The 20,407-nt window shown below is 47.0% G+C and overlaps 1 protein-coding gene across 1 annotated transcript in view; it reads right to left on the bottom strand.

Annotated features, from left to right (window-relative positions):
- Positions 1-16,719: 16,719 nt before the first annotated feature.
- The window catches only part of spega (striated muscle enriched protein kinase a), a 198,003-nt gene continuing 194,315 nt past the window's right edge, over positions 16,720-20,407 (bottom strand). Inside the window, exon 40 of the mRNA XM_060827721.1 lies at positions 16,720-17,232. Coding sequence (XP_060683704.1) covers positions 17,001-17,232 — 232 coding nt within the window. The 3' untranslated portion in view covers positions 16,720-17,000. The remainder of the gene's footprint in view (positions 17,233-20,407) is intronic.

Raw genomic sequence — 20,407 nt, forward strand, 5'->3', positions numbered from 1 at the left:
GTGCACCTTGAGCACTCATATTGTGAACTCCCCACTGACTTACAGCCAGATCTTTCTCATCCCTTATATAGTGCTCAGTCTGGGGGTCTCGCGGGGGACCTTGGGCCTAAATGTGGAATCCGTGCTGTGTAATCAAATAACTGAGGAGCGCTTAATTAATACGGAGAGAAACTTAAAATGTCCCCAGTGACATCGCAACAGCTGGTTAATGGTCTCATAGCACCGTAACACGGCTGATATTACAGTTAGAGACCCTGCCTGTGTCTTACAGCATCAAAGCCTGAAGTGGAGATGTTTGCTGATCATTACAAGTGGCAAGTAACATCAACGCCACATAAATGCCAGGCAATGACCATCTCCTTACGAGATAATCTAACCACTGCCCCTTGACCCTTAATTCTTGAGGAATCAAGGGCTACAGGGAGAACGCTGGTAAGTGGAGTTGAAATGCCCATCAGCCATGATTGAATGGCAGAGTGGACTCGATGGGCCGAATGGCCTTACTTCCACTCCTATGTCTTATGCTCTTGACATTCAATGGTGTTACCATCCCTGAATCCCCCACTATCAATATCCTGGGAGCTACCATTGACCAGAAACTCAACTGGACTCACCATATAAATGCATTGGTTACAACAGCAGATCAGAAGCTGGGAATACTGCAGCAAGTAACTCATTTCCTATCTCCCCAAAGCCTGTCCACCATCTGCAAGGTACAAATCCGGAGTGTGATAGAATACTCCCCACTTGCCCTGGATGGGGGCAGCTCCAACAACACTCAAGAAGCTCAACGTCACCCAGGACAAAGTAACCGCTTGATTGGCCCCACACCCACAAACATCCACTCCCTCCATCACTGACACTCAGTCGTAGCAGTGTGTAACATTTACAGGATGCACTGAAGAAATTCACCAAAGTTCCTCAGTGATCACCTTCCAAACCCACAACCACCTCCGTCTATAAGGTCAAGAGCAGCAGTTACACAGGAACACCACCCTCTGCAAATTCTCCTCCAAGCCCCTCACCATGCTGACTTGGAACTATATCGCTGTACCTTCAGTGTCACTGGGTCAGAATCCTGGAATTCCTTTCTGAAAGTCTTACCTGCTCTCGTGGTGGTTAATCAGTGGAAATATTACTGTGGGTGACTTGGTGATGGAGGAAGAGAACAAGAACAATGAACACTACAGCACACAAACAGGCCCTTTGGTCCTCCCAGCCTGCACCCACACATTTTGCTCTTCCATACCAAAACTGACTAGCTCATTCCTGATGTAGGGCTGTTGACGGAAACATCGATTCTCCTGCTTCTCAGATGCTGCCTGACCTGCTGTGCTTTTCCAGCACCAAACTCTCCACTCTTTAAAACATCCCTCCACTCTGCACCTTGAATCTGCGTCCCCTGGTGTTTGACCCCTCTACCCTGGGAAAAAGCCTATCCAGCCTTTTCAAAGCTAAAATCCCCCAGAAGAGGCAACATCCTGGTTAACCTTTTCTGTACCCTCTCCATAGCATCCACATCCTTCTGATAGTGTGGTGACCAGAACTGTACACAATATTCCAAGTGTGGCCTCACTAAAGTTCTAGAAAGCTGCAGCAATACTAGTCTATCCCTATACTCAATGCCCCTGCCAATGAAGGTAAGCATGCCATAGACCTTTTTACTACCTTACCTACCTGTGCTGCCCCCTTCAGTGATCTGTGAACCTGCAGACCCAGATCTCTCTGCATATCGATACTCCGGAGGGTTCTGCCATTCACTGTACTTGACTTTCCAAAATGCACCACCTCACATTTGTCCAGTTTTAACTCCATCTGCCATTTTCTGCCCATCCAACTGATCTATATCCTGCTGTATTCTCTGATAATCCTCCTATCTACAACTCCACCCATCTTTGTATCATCCACAAACTTACTAATTAGACCAGCTACCTTTGCCTCCAAATCATTTATGTGGCAGAGGTCCCAGCACTGATCCCTGTGGAACACCACTAGTTACAAACCTCCATTCTGAAAAGCATCCTTCCACCGCTACCTTGTCTCCTATGACTAAGCCAGTTCTGTATCCAATTTGCCAGCTCACCCTGATACCATGTGACTTCACCTTCCATACCAGTCTGCCATGAGAGACCTTGTTAAAGGCTTTACTGAAGTTCATGTGGACAACATCAACCACATTTCCCTCATCAATCATCTTTGTCACCTCCTCAAAAAACTTGATCAAGTTAGGGAGACACAACTTCCCCTACACAAAACCATGCTGTCTATCGTTAATAAGTCCAGTTTCTTTTAACACTGTTCTGTTGTGTGTAAGAGCACTGTGGATGTAAAAAAATTAAAATCTGGGATGGTGTGGGCCCTTGTGGTGCCGTGTAGTGTCGTTACCACTGAGCTAGGAGCCCTGGGTTTAAGTCCTACCTTGCTTAGAACATTTCTGCGCGGGTTTGTATGAAAATAAAATCTGGAATTGAAACCTAGTCTCAGTGACTGTGACTATTCTTTAATTTTTTTGTAAAAGCCCATTTGCTTTACTGCTGCCCTTTATCTGCCATCCTTAGCAGGTCGGGCCTACATGTGACTCCAGACATGTAGCAATCCGGTAGATTCTTAACTGCCCTTTGCAATGGCTGAGCAAGTACTGGGGGCAATTAGAGATGGATAATAAAATGCTGAGTCAAGATTAGAGTGATGCTGAAAAAGCACAGCTGGTCAGGCAGCAACCAAGGAGCAGGAGAACCGATGTTTCGGCAAAAGCCCTTCATCAGCCCATCAGCCAGAGAGTGGTGGGCCTGTGGAATTCATTGCCGCAGAGTGCAGTGGAGGCCGGGACGCTAAATGTCTTCAAGGCGGAGATCGATAGATTCTTGTTGTCTCGAGGAATTAAGGGCTACGGGGAGAATGCTGGTAAGTGGAGTTGAAATGCCCATCAGCCATGATTGAATGGCGGAGTGGACTCGATGGGCCGAATGGCCTTACTTCCACTCCTACGTCTTATGGTCTTATGGTCTTATCAGGTTCTAATCTCCAGCATCTGCAGTATGCACTTCTGGCCAATAAAATGCTGGCCTAGCCAACGATGCCCCACATCCCAAGAAAGAAGAGGACCCTTTTGTTGGTTCCTACCCTACAGTCATAGAGTCATAGCAATTTACAGCACAGAAATAGACCCTTCGGCCCAACCCATCCATGCCAATTAGATATTCTAAACCTGTCTATTTGCTAGCACTTGGCCTATATTCCTCTAAACCCTTCCTATTCATATACCCTTCCAGATGCCTTTTAAATGATGTAATTGTACCAGCCTCCACCACTTCCTCTGGCAGCTCATTCCATACACGTACCACCCTCTGTGTGAAAAAGTTGCCCCTTAGGTCTCTTTTATATCTTTCCCCTCTCACCCTAAACCTATGCCCTCTAGTTCTGCATGTCCCTCTCCCCATTTTGGAACAGACTGTGAGCTGAGGAGACAGTATTCGGGGCCAGGTCTTGTCCTGTCCTGTCATGGCTGCTGTTACCAAGGCTGCAGCCAATCCTCCTCCTCTGGGACTCCGTCTTTGTCAGTGCAGCATCCTTGAGTCAGATTCCCTTCATTCCAAGATTTCTCTGTCCAGGCTGGGATTAGCTGCCGAGGTTTCCATTTCAGGAAGGCTGCAGCAGTGATGGCTGACTGATTCCACTGCACAGCAGGTCATTAAAATAGTCTCCTGAGCAATCAGCCACCTTGGGCAGGGACGTAGTGGCCCCAGTTGGTGTCAGGACTGAAGCACATCAAATTATTTTGGGTTTGACACTGATAGGTTCTTTCCCTCTGGCTGGGGAATATAAAATACACGGGTTGCAGGCTCTGTGACCATTTGGACTGAGGTGAGGGAGAGACGGGAACACTTGGATCTGGACATCTGACAGCTCCACTTCAAATGTATGGAATGAGCTGCCAGAGGGAGTGGTGGAGGCCGGTACAATTGCAACATTTAAGAGGCATTTGGATGGGTATATAAATAGGAAGGGTTTGGAGGGATATGGGCCGGGTGCTGGCTTCTGCCCGAAACATCAATTTTCCTGCTCCTCAGATGCTGCCTGACCTGCTGTGCTTTTCCAGCGCCACTCTAATGTTGTGGGGACGCAGGTTCAAACCCCACCACATCTGCTGGTGGGATTTAAATCTGATTAATAAATCTGGAATTGACAGCTAGTCTGAAAACTAACAGTAATTATTGTAAAAACCTGTTGGGTTCACTAACATCCCTGGGAGAAAGATTAATAATACAGAGAATGTTGTAGCGCAGTACAGGCCCATCAGCCCTCGATGTTGCACCGACCTGTGAAATTAATCTGATGCCCATCTAACCCACACCCTGTTCCATTATTATCCGTATGTATGTCCAAAGCTTATTGAAATGCCCTTAAGGTCAGCAAGTCCACTACTGTAGCAGGCAAGCCATTCCATGCCCCTATTATTCTCTGAGTAAAGAAACTATCCCTGATATCTGTCCTAAATCTATCACCCCTCAATTTAAACCCCCTCATGTTAGCCTTCACCATCCAAGGAAAAAGACTCTCACTGCCCACCCTATCTAACCCTCTGATTATCTTATACATCTCGATTAAGTCACCTCTCAACCGTCTTCTCTCCAATGAAAACAGTCTCAGTTCCCTCAGCTTTTCCTCATAAGACCATCCCTCCATACCAGGCAACATCCCAGTAAATCTCCTCTGAACCCTTTCCAAAGCTTCCACATCCTTCTTATAATGTGGTATCCAGAACTGTATGCAATACACCAGGTGCAGCCGCATCAGAGTTTTGTACAGCTGAAGCATGACCTCATGGCTCCGAAACTCAATCCCTCTACCAATAAAAGCTAACGCATCATATAGGCGAAATCGAGGATTGCAGATGCTGGAGATTAGAGTCAGGCTGAGAGTGGTGCTGGAAAAGCACAGCACGTCCGGCAGCATCCGAGGAGCAGGAAAATCGACGTTTCAGGAAGAACACTTCATCAGGGGGCTCCGGCTTGAAGCTTCAATTTTCTTGCTCCTCGGATGCTGCCTAACCTGCTGTGCTTTTCCAGCACCACTCTAAGCTTGCCAACACACTATAGGCCTTTTTAACAACCTATCAACCTGGGTGGCAACTTTCAGGGATTTATGCACCTGGACACCGAAATCTCTCTGTTCATCTACACTGCCAAGAATTTTTCCATTAGCCCAGTACTCTGCATTCCTGTTACTTCTTTCGAAGTGAACTACCTCACACTTTTCTGCATTAAACTCCATTTGGCACTTCTCAGCCCAGCTCTGCATCTTATCTATGTTCCTCTGTAACCCACAACATCCTTCGGCACTATCCACAACTCTGCCTACCTTCGCGTCATCTATCCCATCCTTCCATGCCCACCTCCAGATCATTTATGAAAATGACAAATAGCAGCGGCCCCAAAACAGATCCTTGTGATACACCACTGGTAACTGAGCTCCATGATGAATATTTCCCATCGACTACCACTGTCTTCTTTCAGCTACCAATTTCTGACCCAACTGAAAGGTTCTGATTGACAACCCTCTGTCGTAGAGTCCAGAGGGCTACAGCAGGGAGACAGGCCTATCCGCCAAAAATGGCCCACGCTGACCAAAATGTCCAGCCACGCTAACCCCATTTCCCTACATTGGCCCATAATTGAAGAAATAAAGAAGAAAAATCAGTAAAATTGATGAACAAGAGGCACTGGTAAGAACCCAATGTGTACATCTTAGAGTCATAGAGATGTACAGCACGGAAACAGACCCTTCGGTCCAACCCGTCCATGCCGATCAGATATCCCAACCCAATCTAGTCCCACCTGCCAGCACCCGGCCCATATTCATATACCCATCCAAATGCCTCTTAAATGTTGCAATTGTACCAGCCTCCACCACATCCTCTGGCAGCTCATTCCATACATGTACCACCTTCTGCGTGAAAACGTTGCCCCTTAGGTCTCTTTTATATCTTTCCCCTCTCACCCTAAACCTAGGGGTGGCATGGTGGCACAGTGGTTAGCACTGCTGCCTCACAGCGCCAGAAACCCGGGTTCAATTCCCACCTCAGGCGACTGACTGTGTGGAGTTTGCACGTTCTCCCCGGGTCTGCGTGGGTTTCCTCCGGGTGCTCCGGTTTCCTCCCACAGTCCAAAGATGTGCGGGTCAGGTGAAGTGGCCAGGCTAAATTGCCCGTAGTGTTAGGTAAGGGGTTAATGTAGGGGTATGGGTGGGTTGCGCTTCGGTGGGTCGGTGTGAACTTGTTGGGCCGAAGGGCCTGTTACCACGCTGTAAGTAATCTAATCTATGCCCTCTAGTTCTGGTTCTTGTGAGAACCATCTCTTTTAGAGACATGAGATTATTATTGGCCCAGGACATCAGAACTAAACAGATCCCATTATTTCTCGAGCAATGCTGTAGAATCTTTCACATTCACCCGAGAGGCCAGACAAGGCCTGAGTTTAAGGCCTCATCCAACAGGCAGCAGGGGTGTCACGGTGGCTCAGTGGTTAGCACTGCTGCCTCACAATATCAGGGACCAGAGTTTGATTCCAGTTTCGGGCTATTGTCTGTGTGGAGGTTACACATTCTCCTCATGTCTGCGTGGGTTTCATCCAGATGCATCAGTTTCCTCCCACAGTCCAAAGATGTGCAGGTTAGGTGAACTGGCCATGCTAAATCGCCCCATAGTGTTCAGGGATGTGCAAGTTGGAGTGGGTTGGTAATGGGAAAGTCAGAGTTAGGATGGGGGGTGGGGTGTGGGTCTGGCTGCAATGTGATTCTGTGGGCTGGATGATATGAATGGCTTGCTTTCACAGCGTAGGGATCCTATTAACAGACAGTGCAGCACTCCCTCAGTACAGCACTTGGGAGGGTGTGTTTTAGCCTCTAGACCAAGACTCGAACCCACATTGCTCTGACACAGGGGTGAAGACACAACCCCCCTCCCCCTGGACACAGAAAGGCAGCTGGGATCCATGTTCCTCAGCACTTCCCTGTGACATACTGCCTGAGTGTGGATTTCAGGGCATAGGAAAGGGTCCAGTTCAACCTCTTCTTTAATGAGGAGACACATGGGTTGTTCATCCTGGAGCTCCAGTGATTCAAACAGGTCCATCAACTCTGTGTAGAAAGGAGGAATTCAGTGTGTTGCACTTCAGCCCCTGCTCCTTGTCTAAGGACACCCCATGTGGGCAGGGTCCTTCACTGGGGGTTATAGTGCCAGACTGCCTGCCCCTCTTTTGCAGTTACAACCCCCACCCAACCCGCTACTTGGGTCGAGTATATCTCCATTCGCGTTTTTGTAAGCTTCCTGTAAAAGGGTTTGCTTGTATTTTTGTGACAGTGCTCCATCAGGGGCTCGCTAACGATTGGTGAACGTGATGTTGAAAAAGTATAGGAAGGGTAATGGATGGAAGCCATGGATTATACACCATGATGAGCAGCGGGAGGAGGGGGGCATCCTTCACTGAAATCCCTCGAGATACTCGATTGAGGAGAAGCTGTTTTTGAGAAAGCCAGGGAGTTCAGCATTTTCAGAACATTTAAGAAGATACAGGCATGGTCAGTAATGGTCAGTAAGTGTAAGGGCTGGGACATGGTTGGTGGGGGGGGGCACAGTCTGCAGGGAACAACAGGGCATAGGTCCAGGTTGCTGTCTGGACACCAAGGGTGGTGAGCAGTGATAGCACAAGAACAATCACTGAGATACACCTCATGCGTTTGGAGTCTTTCGAGAGTCTGTAGATTCAAGGCTTGGGCTGAGAGCTTAGGCACACAAAAGGTACCTGCAGAGAAAGGAAAACTACACTAGACACATCAAGGACCAGGCAGGAACAAAAACAGGAGCACTTGCTACTCACACAGGGGATTGTCCTACAGCCACCAGACAGCATGAGGAATGGCTACAGGCAAGGACCAAGGAATAAATCTCCAGCAAGGTTACAGCATCAGGAAGATCATGGATCGGAGATGATAAAAGGGCAAATCTAAAATGTAGAAGACAGAGCCAGACACGACACAAAGGTAAGAAGATTTAACAGGATGAAGAAATGAACTATTAAAACCAGGGAAGATGTTTTACATTCACAGCCACAGAAGGATATAGAGGTGGAGGAGGTGACAGAGATAGAGAGGGGGTGTAGGAACTGGAGGAGGGGACAGAGATAAGGAGAGGATGTAGGGGCTGGAGGAAGTTTGGAAAGGGTGGATTGTAGGTGACTGGAGAGGGTTACAGAGATACAGGGGGGGTGTCGGGGCTGACAGAGATAGGGAGGGGTGTAGGGGCTGGAGAAGATTACAAAGATAGGGAGGAGGTGTAGGGGCTGGAGAAGATTACAGAGATAGGGAGGGGGTGTCAGGGCTGGAGGAGATGGCAGAGAGAGGGAGGAATATAGAGGTGGAGGAAGTGACAGAGATAGAGAGGTGTGTCGGGATTGGAGAAAGTGATGGAGATAGGGAGTGGGTGTAGGGGCAGGAGGAGTAACAGATAGAGAGGGGGTGAAGGGGGCTGGAGGGGGTGAGAGAGCTAAGGAGGGGTATGGATGCTGGAGGAAGTGACAGAGATAGAGAGTGGGTATAGGGACTGGAGGAGGTGCAGAAGTTTACATGTAGGGGTTGGCAGATAGCCGATATCCAGGAGTGAATTACAGACTGGAATCTAATCGAGGGGTTTGGCATAGTTTACATATAGAATAACAGATCCCCCGGAGTGAATTGGAGGCTGGAATATATTCAAATGAGTCCGAGATTTATGTATGAAAGACTAGATACCTGGGCATTAGTTAAAGACTGGAATCTCAAAGAGATTTATGTCCAGAATAATAGACTCCAGGAGCGAATTTAATAGAAGGATTTGGGGAGTTTGTGTAGAAGAGTGAGTTACAGATGGGAATCTAACTGAGGGGCTCAAGGTGGTTTATGTACAGAATAACAGATACCTGTGAGTGAGTTACACACTGGAATCTAATCGAGAGGTTTGGGTGGTTTATATACAGAATAACATATACCCGGGAGGGAGTTACAGACTGGAATCTAATTAAAGGGTTCGGGGTGGTTTATATATAGAATAACAGATATCTGGGAATGAGTTGCAGACAGGGATGTAATCGAGGGGTGATTTAAATATAGAATAACAGACACCGAAGAATAAGTTAGAGACTGGAATCTAATCAGGGAGTTCAGGGCGGTCTATATATATAGAACAACAGATACCTGGGAGGGAGTTACACACAGAAGTCTAAGGGGTCCAGGGTGCTTTACATGTAGAATAACAGATACCTGGAAGTGAGTTTCAGACTGGAATCTAATCAAGGCATTCATGGTGGTTTATATATACAACAGATACCCAGGAGTGAGTTACAGATTGGAATCTAACTTGAGGCATTCGATGTGGTTTATATATAGAATAACAAATACCTGGGAGTGAGTTACAGATTGGAATCTAATCAAGGTGTTCGGTGTGGTTTATATGTAACAGATACCCAGTAGTGAGTTACAGACTGGAATCTAATTGAGGGGCTCGGGGTGGTTTATATTTGAATAACAGATACCCATGAGTGAATTACAGACGGGAATCTAAACAAGGTGTGATTATTTATATGATATCTGGGAGGGTGTTACAGACTAGAATCTAATTGAGGGGTTCGGGGTGGTGTGTATATAGAATAACAGATACCTGGGAATGAGTTACAGACTGAAATCTAATCTAAGCATTCGGTGTGGTTTATATATATAACAGATACCCAGGTGGGAGTTCCAGACTGGAATCTAATCAAGGGGTATCGGGTGATCTCTACAGGAGTCTCAGACTGGAATCTATTTGAGGCGTTTGGAGTGGTGTATACAGTATAAGATGCAAGGACTGAATTAGGCAGGAATCTAATTGAGGGGTTCGGGGTTTATCATTTATGGGATCTATCGGGAATCTCTGGGCAGTTTCCCAATGTGGTTGCTGTCAATAGATTGAATGTGGACGATGACTGCAGTCAGGTTTCTGTCTATCTTTATTTAGCTCAGCTGTCATGCCTCTGCTGCACACCAGAACAAACAGCAACCGTCAAACCCAAAGATACTACATCAGTTTCAGTCATTCGCATCGATTAGATACTCAGTGAAAAACCATCTGGAGTCCTTTCAAAAAATTGATAGTGCATCCCTGTCATCACATTACAGCCAGGGCATTGGAAAGACCACATGTACACATAGATAATTTAAACTGTCCTTGACCAGTCCAGCATTAGAAACATGACTTGTACACGAAACCATCAATTAGGTTCTAAACCAGACGTTAGCATTCTTAATACTACAATGTGCACGTGTTCTAGATCACATATGGCTTTATAAATAAGTGTACACAATTATTTTCAAGGTATTCTAAATCAGTCTGGCATCTTCATACTGCATATACACAAATACGCTCATAGCATTCTACATCATAATCTTAAATTACTGGCAGTTTAAGCAGCTTTACATCATATCCACTTTTTTTTAACTTAAAACCATTGATCAATGGTTATTAATGACGCCAAAGGAACCCACTGATAGCTTTACTCTGTGTACAAGGAGGTGGGATCACACATGTCCTGCTAACTGTCCCCATCTTCATTGTTGAGACTGAGTCTACTGTGTGTCAGTGTTCAGCTCTATGGACTGGGAGTTTACCACCATCAGTGAAGAGGAAAGAGGCCAATGAGGAGTGTGCATTGGTTCTGGAAAACTGAATGTGAGGAACGGAGAACTGAAGTGGAAGAGGAGGGAGAGTGAGTCTGTAGGAGAGATGGAAGACACTGGAGAGGTGGAAACACATTGGGAGACTGAGAGAAACTGAGACAGGTTATGAGAGCGGTAACATGGGTGAAGGTGAACTACAGGAGGGACAAAGTTAAAAATCACACAACACCAGGCTATAGTCCAACAGGTTTATTTGGAAGCACTAGCTTTCAGAGCGCTGCTCCTTCATCAGGTGGTTGTGGAGCAACATCATAAGACACAATTTATAGCAAAAGATTAAATGTCAGGCAGCTGAAATGGTATATTGAACAAACCTAGACTGTTGTTCTTTCATCTCTTAGAATGGATAGAATGGGTTAAAATGTTTAGAGTTAAAAACAATCTAGGTTTGTTCAATATATAATTTGTTGCATGACACTGTAATCTTTTGCTATAAGTTCTATGTCACGATCCTGTTCCACAACTACCTGAAAGAGCGTTGCTCTGAAAGCTTGTACTTCCAAATAAATCTGTTAGACTATAACCTGTTGTATGATTTTTAACTTTGTCCACCCCAGTTCCTCCACATACAGGAGGGAGAGAGAGAGAGACAGAGAAGCGATGGTGAGAATGAGCTGGGGAAGGGAGTCAAAGGTCATGTGGTGTTGGGGGGCCATGGTGGGGTTTGAAATGTGGACTTATTGAATGGCTCAGCAGATCCAAGGGGCCAAATAACTTCTCCTAATTAATAGTGGTGGCAAACAAATCAGTTCACATGAGCTTTAATTCTGCTGGAGGATCGAGTCGAATCCAGGGCATGGGACCCAGGGGCAGAATGCACGGTTTGGCAGGAGGTTCATGAAAGGATAGATCAGCATCAGACTAGGTTTGATCAATTTGGGCCTCAGAGATAGCCCAGAGAAAGGCTGGTACAGTCTCCTCAGAGAATATTACCAGGAGATTGGATCACAGTGTTTAGTGAGGGAAACATTGATAATGAAGTTGCATGTAAGGGGATGTAAACTCCTATACAACAGCTGGACTGGGATCAAGTTAGAAGAGGAAAATGGTACTGATCCAATAGGAACAAACCAGACAAACACTGGAAAAGAAGCATTTACAGGAGCATGAGGGAAAACGCACTGAGCACAACAGGCTAACTCTCCCTCAGTTCAACTCTGCTGTGATTCCACAACAGAGTTGAAGATAAATGGGAACTTACTGGGAGTGTCCCAGTCAAAAGAAACCCTGAAGGTCTCAGGGAGTCTAACATGTGGGACTTTGTGGGAAGCTAGGGAAGTGATTGCTGGGCCTCTTGCTGAGATATTTGTATCATCGATAGTCACAGGTGAGGTGCCGGAGAACTGGAGGTTGACAAACATGGTGCCACTGTTTAAGAAGGGCGGTAAAGCCAGGAAACTATAGACCGGTGAGCCTGATGTTAGTGGTGGGCAAGTTGTTGGAGGGAATCCTGAGGGACAGGATGTACATGTATATGGAAAGGCAAGAACTGATTAGGGATAGTCAACATGGCTTTCTTCATGGGAAATCATGTCTCACAAACTTGATTGAGTGTATTTTGAAGAAGTAACAAAGAAGATAGACGACGGCAGAGCAGTATATGTGATCTCCATGGACTTCAGTAAGGCCTTCAACAAGGTTCCCCATGGGAGACTGATTAGCAAGGTTAGATCTCATGGAATACAGGGAAAACTAGCCATTTGGATACAGAACTGGCTCAAAGACAGAAGTCAGAGGGTGGTGGTGGAGGGTTGTTTTTCAGACTGGAGACCTGTGACCAGTGGAGTGCCACAAAGATCGGTGCTGGGCCCTCTACTTATTGTCATTTACATAAATGATTTGGATGCAAGCATAAGAGGTACAGTTAGTAAGTTTGCAGATGACACCAAAATTGGAGGTGTAGTGGACAGCAAAGAAGGTTACCTCAGATTACAACAGAATGTTGACCAGATGGGCCAATGGGCCGAGAAGTGGCAGATGGAGTTTGATTCAGATAAATGCGAAGTGTTGTATTTCGGGAAAGCAAATCTTAGCAGGAATTATGCACTTAATGGTAATGTCCTAAGGAGTGTTGTTGAACAAAGAGACCTGGGAGTACAGGTTCATTGTTCCTTGAAAGTGGAGTCGCAAGTGGATAAGATAGTGAAGAAGGTGTTTGATATGCTTTTCTTTATTGGTCAGAGTATTGACTACAGGAGTTGGGAGGTCATGTTGGAGCTCTACAGGACATTGTTGGAATATTGCGTGCAATTCTGGTCCTATCAGAAAGACGTTGTAAAACTTGAAAGAGTTCAGAAAAGATTTACAAGGATGTTGCCAGGGTTGGAGGATTTGAGCTTATAGGGAGAGGCTGAACAGGCTGGGGCTGTTTTCCCTGGTGTGTCGGAGGCTGAGGGGTGACCTTATAGAGGTTTACAAAATTATGTGGGGCATGGATAGGTTAAATGGGCAAAGTCTTTTCCCTGGATTGGGGAGTCCAGAACTAGAGGGCGTAGGTTTAGGGTGAGATGGGAAAGACATAAAAGAGACCTAAGGGGCAACCTTTTCACACAGAGTGGTACGGGTATGGAATAAACTGCCAGAGGAAGTGGTGGAGGCTCGTACTATTGCAACATTTAGGAGGCATTTGGATGGGTACATGAATAGGAAGAGTTTGGAGGGATAAGGGCCGGGTGCTGGCAGGTGGGACGAGATTGGGTTGGGATATCTGGTTGGCATGGACAGGTTGTACCGAAGCGTCTGTTTCCGTGCTGTACATCTCCATGACTCTATGTGGGAAAAATGAGTGAGATGAGGAGTGTGTGTGAGACAGAGGGAGTGTGAGACAGATAGAGGGAATGTGGGAGGTACAGAAGAAGTGAGAGAGGGACTTTGAGAGAGAGGGAGTGTGAGAGGGATATAAAGAAAGGTGAGAGACAGAGGGAGTGTGAGGGATAGAGGGAATGGGGAAGGGACAGAAGAACTGCGAAAGATAGAGGGAGTGAAAGAGGGACAGAGGGAGTGTGAGAGAGACAGGGGGAGAGGGATAGAGGGAGTGTGAGAGGGATAGAGAGAATGCAGGACGGACAGAGGAAGTGCGTGTGACAGAGGGAGAGTGAGAGGGACAGAGGAAGTGTGAGAGGGATGGAGGAAGTGACAGGGACAGAGGGAGAGTGTGAGGGATACAGGGAGAGTGAGGAACAGAGAGTGAGTGGGATAGAGGGAGTGAGAGGGGGACAGATGGTGTGAAGTGGAGCCTGAGAGTAATAAGGGTCAGGGATATAATGTGAGAGATCGGGTGTGGGACAAAGAGAGAACAGAGAAAAACCGAGGGACAGAGACACACAAAGAGAGAGAATCCATGGTAAGGACAGGGTGAGCAAAAGCAAAGGATTAACTCAGACACTGCTGGAAAAACTCAACAAATGAACATTCAAAACCTAGGTGGTGGTCACTCTGCCCCTCAGTAAGATGGTGGCTGTTCTGATTACATCCCGAACTATTTCTGGTAACCTTTCACCCCACTCCCATTCAACAAGAATCTACCCAGCTGTCATAAAAATATTCAAAGATTCATTTCCACCACCTTTTGAGGAAGAGAGTTCCAAAGATTCAGGACTCAGAAAATATTTTTCTCAACTTTGTCTAAAATGGATAAGCCCTGATTTTTAAACAGTTACCTAGAGCTCTAAATCCTTCTACAAGAGGAACCATCCTCTCCCTCACCACCCAGTTAAGATCCCTCACTGTTTTCTGTGTTTCAATCAAGTTGCCTTTCTCTTCTCTAAACTGCCAGTGGATATGAAGCCAGCTGCCTAAGGTATTAGATGGGAAACATTCTCTCAGCAAACAGAGGCTGATGAATTGGCCTGAGTGATTCCATCAAACCCCCTCAGTATAGGATTACCCAGTGTGGCTGGGATTGTCAGAACCATCATGACTTGGATCCAGCTATTTCTCAGAAGACAGTTTCTCACTCTGCTCTCACCCTCTCTAACATCCTACAGCTCCCAATCATGTCACATCTCCATGAACTTTCTAGTTCTGGGCTACCTCCTTTGCTCTGTCTCAGGGACTGTACCTTCAGCTGCTTGGGTTCTGAGCTGCGGAATTCCCTCCCTGTCTCTGTCCCCACTTTACGACCCTGTTAAAACTGACCCATCTCCCTCTCTACAAACTTTGAACATCTGCTTTGTTACTGCCTTGGTATAAATGTTTCCACCCACAACTGCACCTGCTTTTGCCATGTTAAAGGCGCCATATAAATGTAAGCTATTTTTGCCTGATCTCAGCATTGAGCTGTGCTAGTTGGTATGAGCCAGCCGTCTATGACGGGTAGGAAAGCGGTTGATGGTCAATGCTGGGTAGAGGTGGGTGATGACAGCTGTGGCTGCTGGGTTCTGACGCTGTTTCCTGACCACGGGAAACACCCCCACCCCAGCTTTCCTTTTGTTCCTAAAGATAGCAGCAAGGGTGTCCATTCAACAGGACAGTCCCCAAATTCCCAAAGTGATGGCTGCAAGCTGTTGTGATTTACACTTCCAGCGCAACCTCGCACACTTGCCTTGCAAGAGATTTTAGTCGCATGAATAATCGCTGGAGCTCAAAATATCCCTAAAAATATCAATTCAAGGGAAATTACATTCCCTTTTTTTTTGCTTGTGAAATCTCCTTGTGCTGTGTGCAATTAATTATTTAAAGTCGGCCATGTGTCACAATCAAACCAGTCACAAGTTTGTCTCAGTGTGCACGGATCTTTACACACGTGTCCGTGCACATGGATAAGCACACATGTGCATGTGTTGGTGCACAGATGTTCACGCACCAGATCTGTGCACACTACTACATGTGTCTTCGCACACATTGCATGTGTGCACCAGTGTGGATGTGCATGCATGTGTGACCATGCGTGAGTGTGTGCAAATGTGTGTTAGGCTGTGACTGCATGTACATGGTGGGGGGTGTGTGTGCGTGTGCGCGTGAGAGAGAGTATGTGAGAGTGTGTGTGTATGAGAAACTGTGTGAGTATATGAGAGTCTGCGCAAATGTCTCTGTGTAAGAGTGTGTGTACGTATGTGTGTGTGCATACACGCACACTTCATCCTATTGCAAACACACAAGTATGAAAATATATGCAGGAATCTCCCTGCCTCATTTCCCAACCTCCCTCCACCGTGTGGCAAAATACACAGGCCAACCCTCAGCCCAATACTCATCAAGTAAAATCTTACAAATGTCTTTCAGGAAGGCCTTGCAACATAATTTCTATTTACACCCATTTTACTCGCCCAAAGATATCTCCAAACTAGAGAGCAGGACACCAGATTAGACCAGTTCCCTGCCCTGGGCCCTCAGTTGGAGCTGATAGATTTTCAGAGGCTGGTAGTTGAGAGGAGCCTTTCCAGGGACAGGGAGATGGCTCTCTCCAGTGTGACCTTACAGCCCAGAGATGCCAACCCCTGCTTAATTCTGTGGTGGTGCAGGTAATCTCCAGGAGGTTGGTGAGGAAAGAGTTGGGGGAAGGTGGGAGCAAGATTGGGATCTTCTCAGTCCCTGGAAATTCAGTCATGTATGGAACCGAAACTTCAGAGTCTGCTCGATGGGCTCTGAGGACCAGGGAGTCCTGCAGAACCAAATTGCACTTCATTGAGAGAGAATCGAAACTTAAGTGAATCCCTCTGTAAAGAGACTGCTCACATCTCTCAATGTACAAAGGAAAATCAGATGAGAGAGGGAGCCATCTCTCTGTCTTCTTCTCTGCAAAGTATTGAGAAGATTGGAGTCCCGGAACAACGGGGCAAGGGTTTGGGAAGGGGCTGGGACGCACACATACCCAAAGGGAAAATCGACAATAAGACTGGTTGTATCTGTTTTTGTCCATTCTCTTATGAAGCAGGTCTCCACTCTGTCCCCAGTGGGTCACAATGAAGTTGGTTCCAGTCACTAACTTATGCACTGCTCGCCCCCCCCCCGCCCCATTCCCTTCCTTGGATTCGGAGACAAAGCCTTTTGCTAAAAACCATTTGGACACAAGATGCACAATCTCACGTCCTTGGTTACTGTCTTAAATAAATAGTGAGAAGAACACTGTCAGTGCTAGGTGTCTGTCCCTTAATGGTTTGATCGTTGGTGTCGAGATGTGGGGAATGGCTGTCCCCTCTGTCACTCGGCACGATGGGTTCAAGTGTTTGCAATGCAGATGTTGACTGGAATGTTGCCCTCAGATTTGTCATCGCCTCCCCGCTCCCCCAGCTCCTTGGGGTGGGGGTGAGGGGTCACTGGGTTGCCGGGGCGACGCCAGGGCTCCCGGGCTGGCTGGTGGTGTTGCTGTAGGACCGCAGGAGGACCCGGTGCCGAGTGAGGGTCTCAGATCGCTTCTTCTGGTGGTGGACCAAGAACTCCTTCAGTCGGGTGGTAGTGAAGGTCAGTGTCTGTCGACGGAGCTTCATCAGGTAGTTATCCTGGAGCCAGGGGTTAGCATGACATTCCTTCACCGTCGGCCGTGTCCTGGAGCAGGCCGAGATAAAGAGGAATTAAAAACAACAGCAAGAATAGGCTACTCAGCCCATCTAATCTGCCTCTACATTCCAGCGCATCTCCTCCCTTGAACCCCACCCCTCCAACCGCAACAAGAATAGAGCCCCCCCCCACCGGTCCTCACCTTCCACCCTACCAATGGCCTCCTACTTCAAGGACCGCAACTGCCCCTCCCATGTGGTTGATGACACCCTCCAGCACATCTCCTCCACTTCCCGCACCTCTGCTTTAGAACCTCACCTCTCCAATCGCAACAAGGACAGAACCCCCCATGGTCCTCACCTTCTATCCCACTAACCTCCAAATACAATGTATCATCCTCTGCCATTTCTGCCATGTACAAACAAACCCCAGCAACAGGGATAGGTTTCCCTCCCCAACCCTGTGTTCCAGACAGACCAATACCTCCACGACTCTCTTGTTAGGTCCACGCCCCCCACCAACACACCCACTCCTCCTGGCACCTTCCCTTGCCACTGCATGAAGTGCAAAACCTGCGCCCACATCTCCTCCCTCACCTCCATCCAAGGCCCCAAGGATCCTTCTACATCCATCAGAAATTTACCTGTACTTCCACACATGTCATCTACTGCATCGGTGTGATCTCCTCTTTAGTGGGGAGACAGGATGCCAACTTGGGTAACGTTTCAGAGAACATAGAGTCATAGAGATGTACAGCATGGATACAGACCCTTCAGCCCAACGAATCCATGCCGACCAGATATCCCAACCCAATCTAGTCCCACCTGCCAGCACCCGGCCCATATCCCACCAAACCCTTCCTATTCATATACCCATCCAAATGCCTCCTAAATGTTGTATTTGTACCAGCCTCCACCACTTCCTCTGGCAGCTCATTCCATACACGTACCACCCTCTGAGTGAAAAAGTTGCCCCTTAGGTCTCTTTTATATCTTTCCCCTCTCACCCTAAACCTATGTCCTCTAATTCTGGACTCCCCGACTCCAGGGAAAAGGCTTTGTCTGTTTACCCTATCCATGCCCCTCATAATTTTGTTAGCCTCTATAGGGTCACCTCTCAACCTCTGCTGCTCCAGGGAAAACAGCTCCAGCCTATTCAGCCTCTCCCTATAGCTCAAAGCCTCCAACCCTGGCAACATCCTTGTAAATCTTTTCTGAACCCTGTCAAGTTTCACAACATCTTTCCCATAGGAAGGAAACCAGAATTGCACACAATATTCTATCAGCGGCCTAACCAATGTCCTGTAGAGCCGCAACATGATTTCCCAACTCCTGTACTCTAAATACTCTGACCAATAAACATCTCTGGGACACACACACTAAACAACCCCACTGCCTGGTTGCTGATCACTTTAACTCCTCCAAGGACATGCAAGTCCTGGGCCTCCTCCACCACCAAACTCCAGCCATTTGGAGGAAGAACGCCTCATCTTCCAACTTGGGACCCTCCAATCACACAAAATGTGGAGTTCACCAGTTTCCTCATCTCTTTTCCCCCTCATCTTATCCCAGATTCAACCCTCCAACCTGGCACCATCCTCTTGAACTGTCCTACTCCCCCATCTTCCTTCCCACTTATCCGCTCCACCCTCTCGCCGACCTATCACCATCACCCCCCACTTCCATCCACTGATTGCCTTCCCCCAACCCCAACCCCCTCCCATTTATCTCTCAGCCTCCTTGGGCCTCCCCCACATTTCCAATGAAGAGCTTATGCCTGAAACGTCGACTCTCCTGCTCCTCAGATGCTGCCTGACTGTGCTTTTCCAGCACCACTCTTTTTGACTTCTACATTCAATACAGTCAATCTTGGGTCTGCATTCCACATTCTGTACAAAGACCTTGATTTTCCGAAAAACCCTGTCTGTTCCAGCTGAAAGTAGATTCAACCACGAAGCATCCAAAGCTCTCTGGGATCGGCAATTCCAAACATTCCCCACCTTCTGAGGGAAGATCTTTCTCCTCATCAAAGTCTGAAACAATCAGTTCCTTATTCTCATTGAGAAGGTGGTCCCTCATCCCAAACACCCAGAAATAATTACATCTCCAACAGAATGGTCACCAGGAGGCTCTTTGGCCCATCAAACCAATTCTATCATTCAATGACACCGTGGTTGAGCTGTATCTAAAATCTGCTTTGATTCTGTGACCCTTCCGAAAGCTCATTCACAGGACATGGGGATTGTTAAGAATGAGAATTCAAGACTTTGACCCTTAATTCATTCACCTACCAAACCGTAATCAATTTCCACCTTAAGTGGACAGCGAAGAAAGCTACCTCGAAGTACAATGGGACCTTGATCAGATGGGCCAATGGGCTGAGGAGGGGCAGATAAAGTTTAATTTAGATAAATGTGAAGTGCTGCATTTTGGAAAATCAAATCAGAGCAGGACTTACACACTTCATGGTAAGGTTCTGGGGAGTGCTGCTGAACAAAAAGACCTTGGAGTGCAGGTTCATAGTTCTTTGAAAGTGGAGTCACAACTAGACAGGATAGTGACCAAGGCGTTTGGTATGTTTTCCTTTGTTGGTCAGAACATTGAGTATAGTTGGGAGGGCACATTGCGACTGTACAGGACATTGGTTAGGCCAGTTTTGGAATACTGCGTGCAATTCTGGTCTCCCTCCTGTATGCAGGATGTTGTGAAACATGAAAATGTTCAGAAAAGATTTACAAAGACATTGCCAGGGTTGGCAGATTTGAGCTGTAGGGCGAGGCTGAATAGGCTGGGGCTGTTTTCACTGGAGCGTCAGAGGCTGAGGTTATTGAGGTTTGTACAATCATGAAGGGTATGGATAGGATGAATAGACAAAGTCTTTTCCCTGGGGTGGAGGAATCCAGAACTAGAAGGCATAGGTTTAGGGTGAGAGGGGAAAGATTTAAAAGGGACCTACGGGACAACTTTTTCACGCAGAGGGTGGTACGTGTATGGAATGAGCTGCCAGAGGAAGTGGTGGAGGCTGATACAACTACAGCATTTAAAAGGCATCTGAATGGGTATATGAACAGGAAGGGTTTAGAAGGATATGGGCCAGAATCAGGGATTATGTTCGGCATGGACTGGTTGGATCAAAGGGTCTGTTTCCGTGCTGTATGATTCTATGACTCGAGAATAAGGGCAGCAGATACACAGGAACACATCCCCTGCAAGTCTCCATCCGA

Source organism: Hemiscyllium ocellatum, chromosome 7 (genome assembly GCF_020745735.1).
Source record: "Hemiscyllium ocellatum isolate sHemOce1 chromosome 7, sHemOce1.pat.X.cur, whole genome shotgun sequence".
NCBI lineage: Eukaryota > Metazoa > Chordata > Chondrichthyes > Orectolobiformes > Hemiscylliidae > Hemiscyllium > Hemiscyllium ocellatum.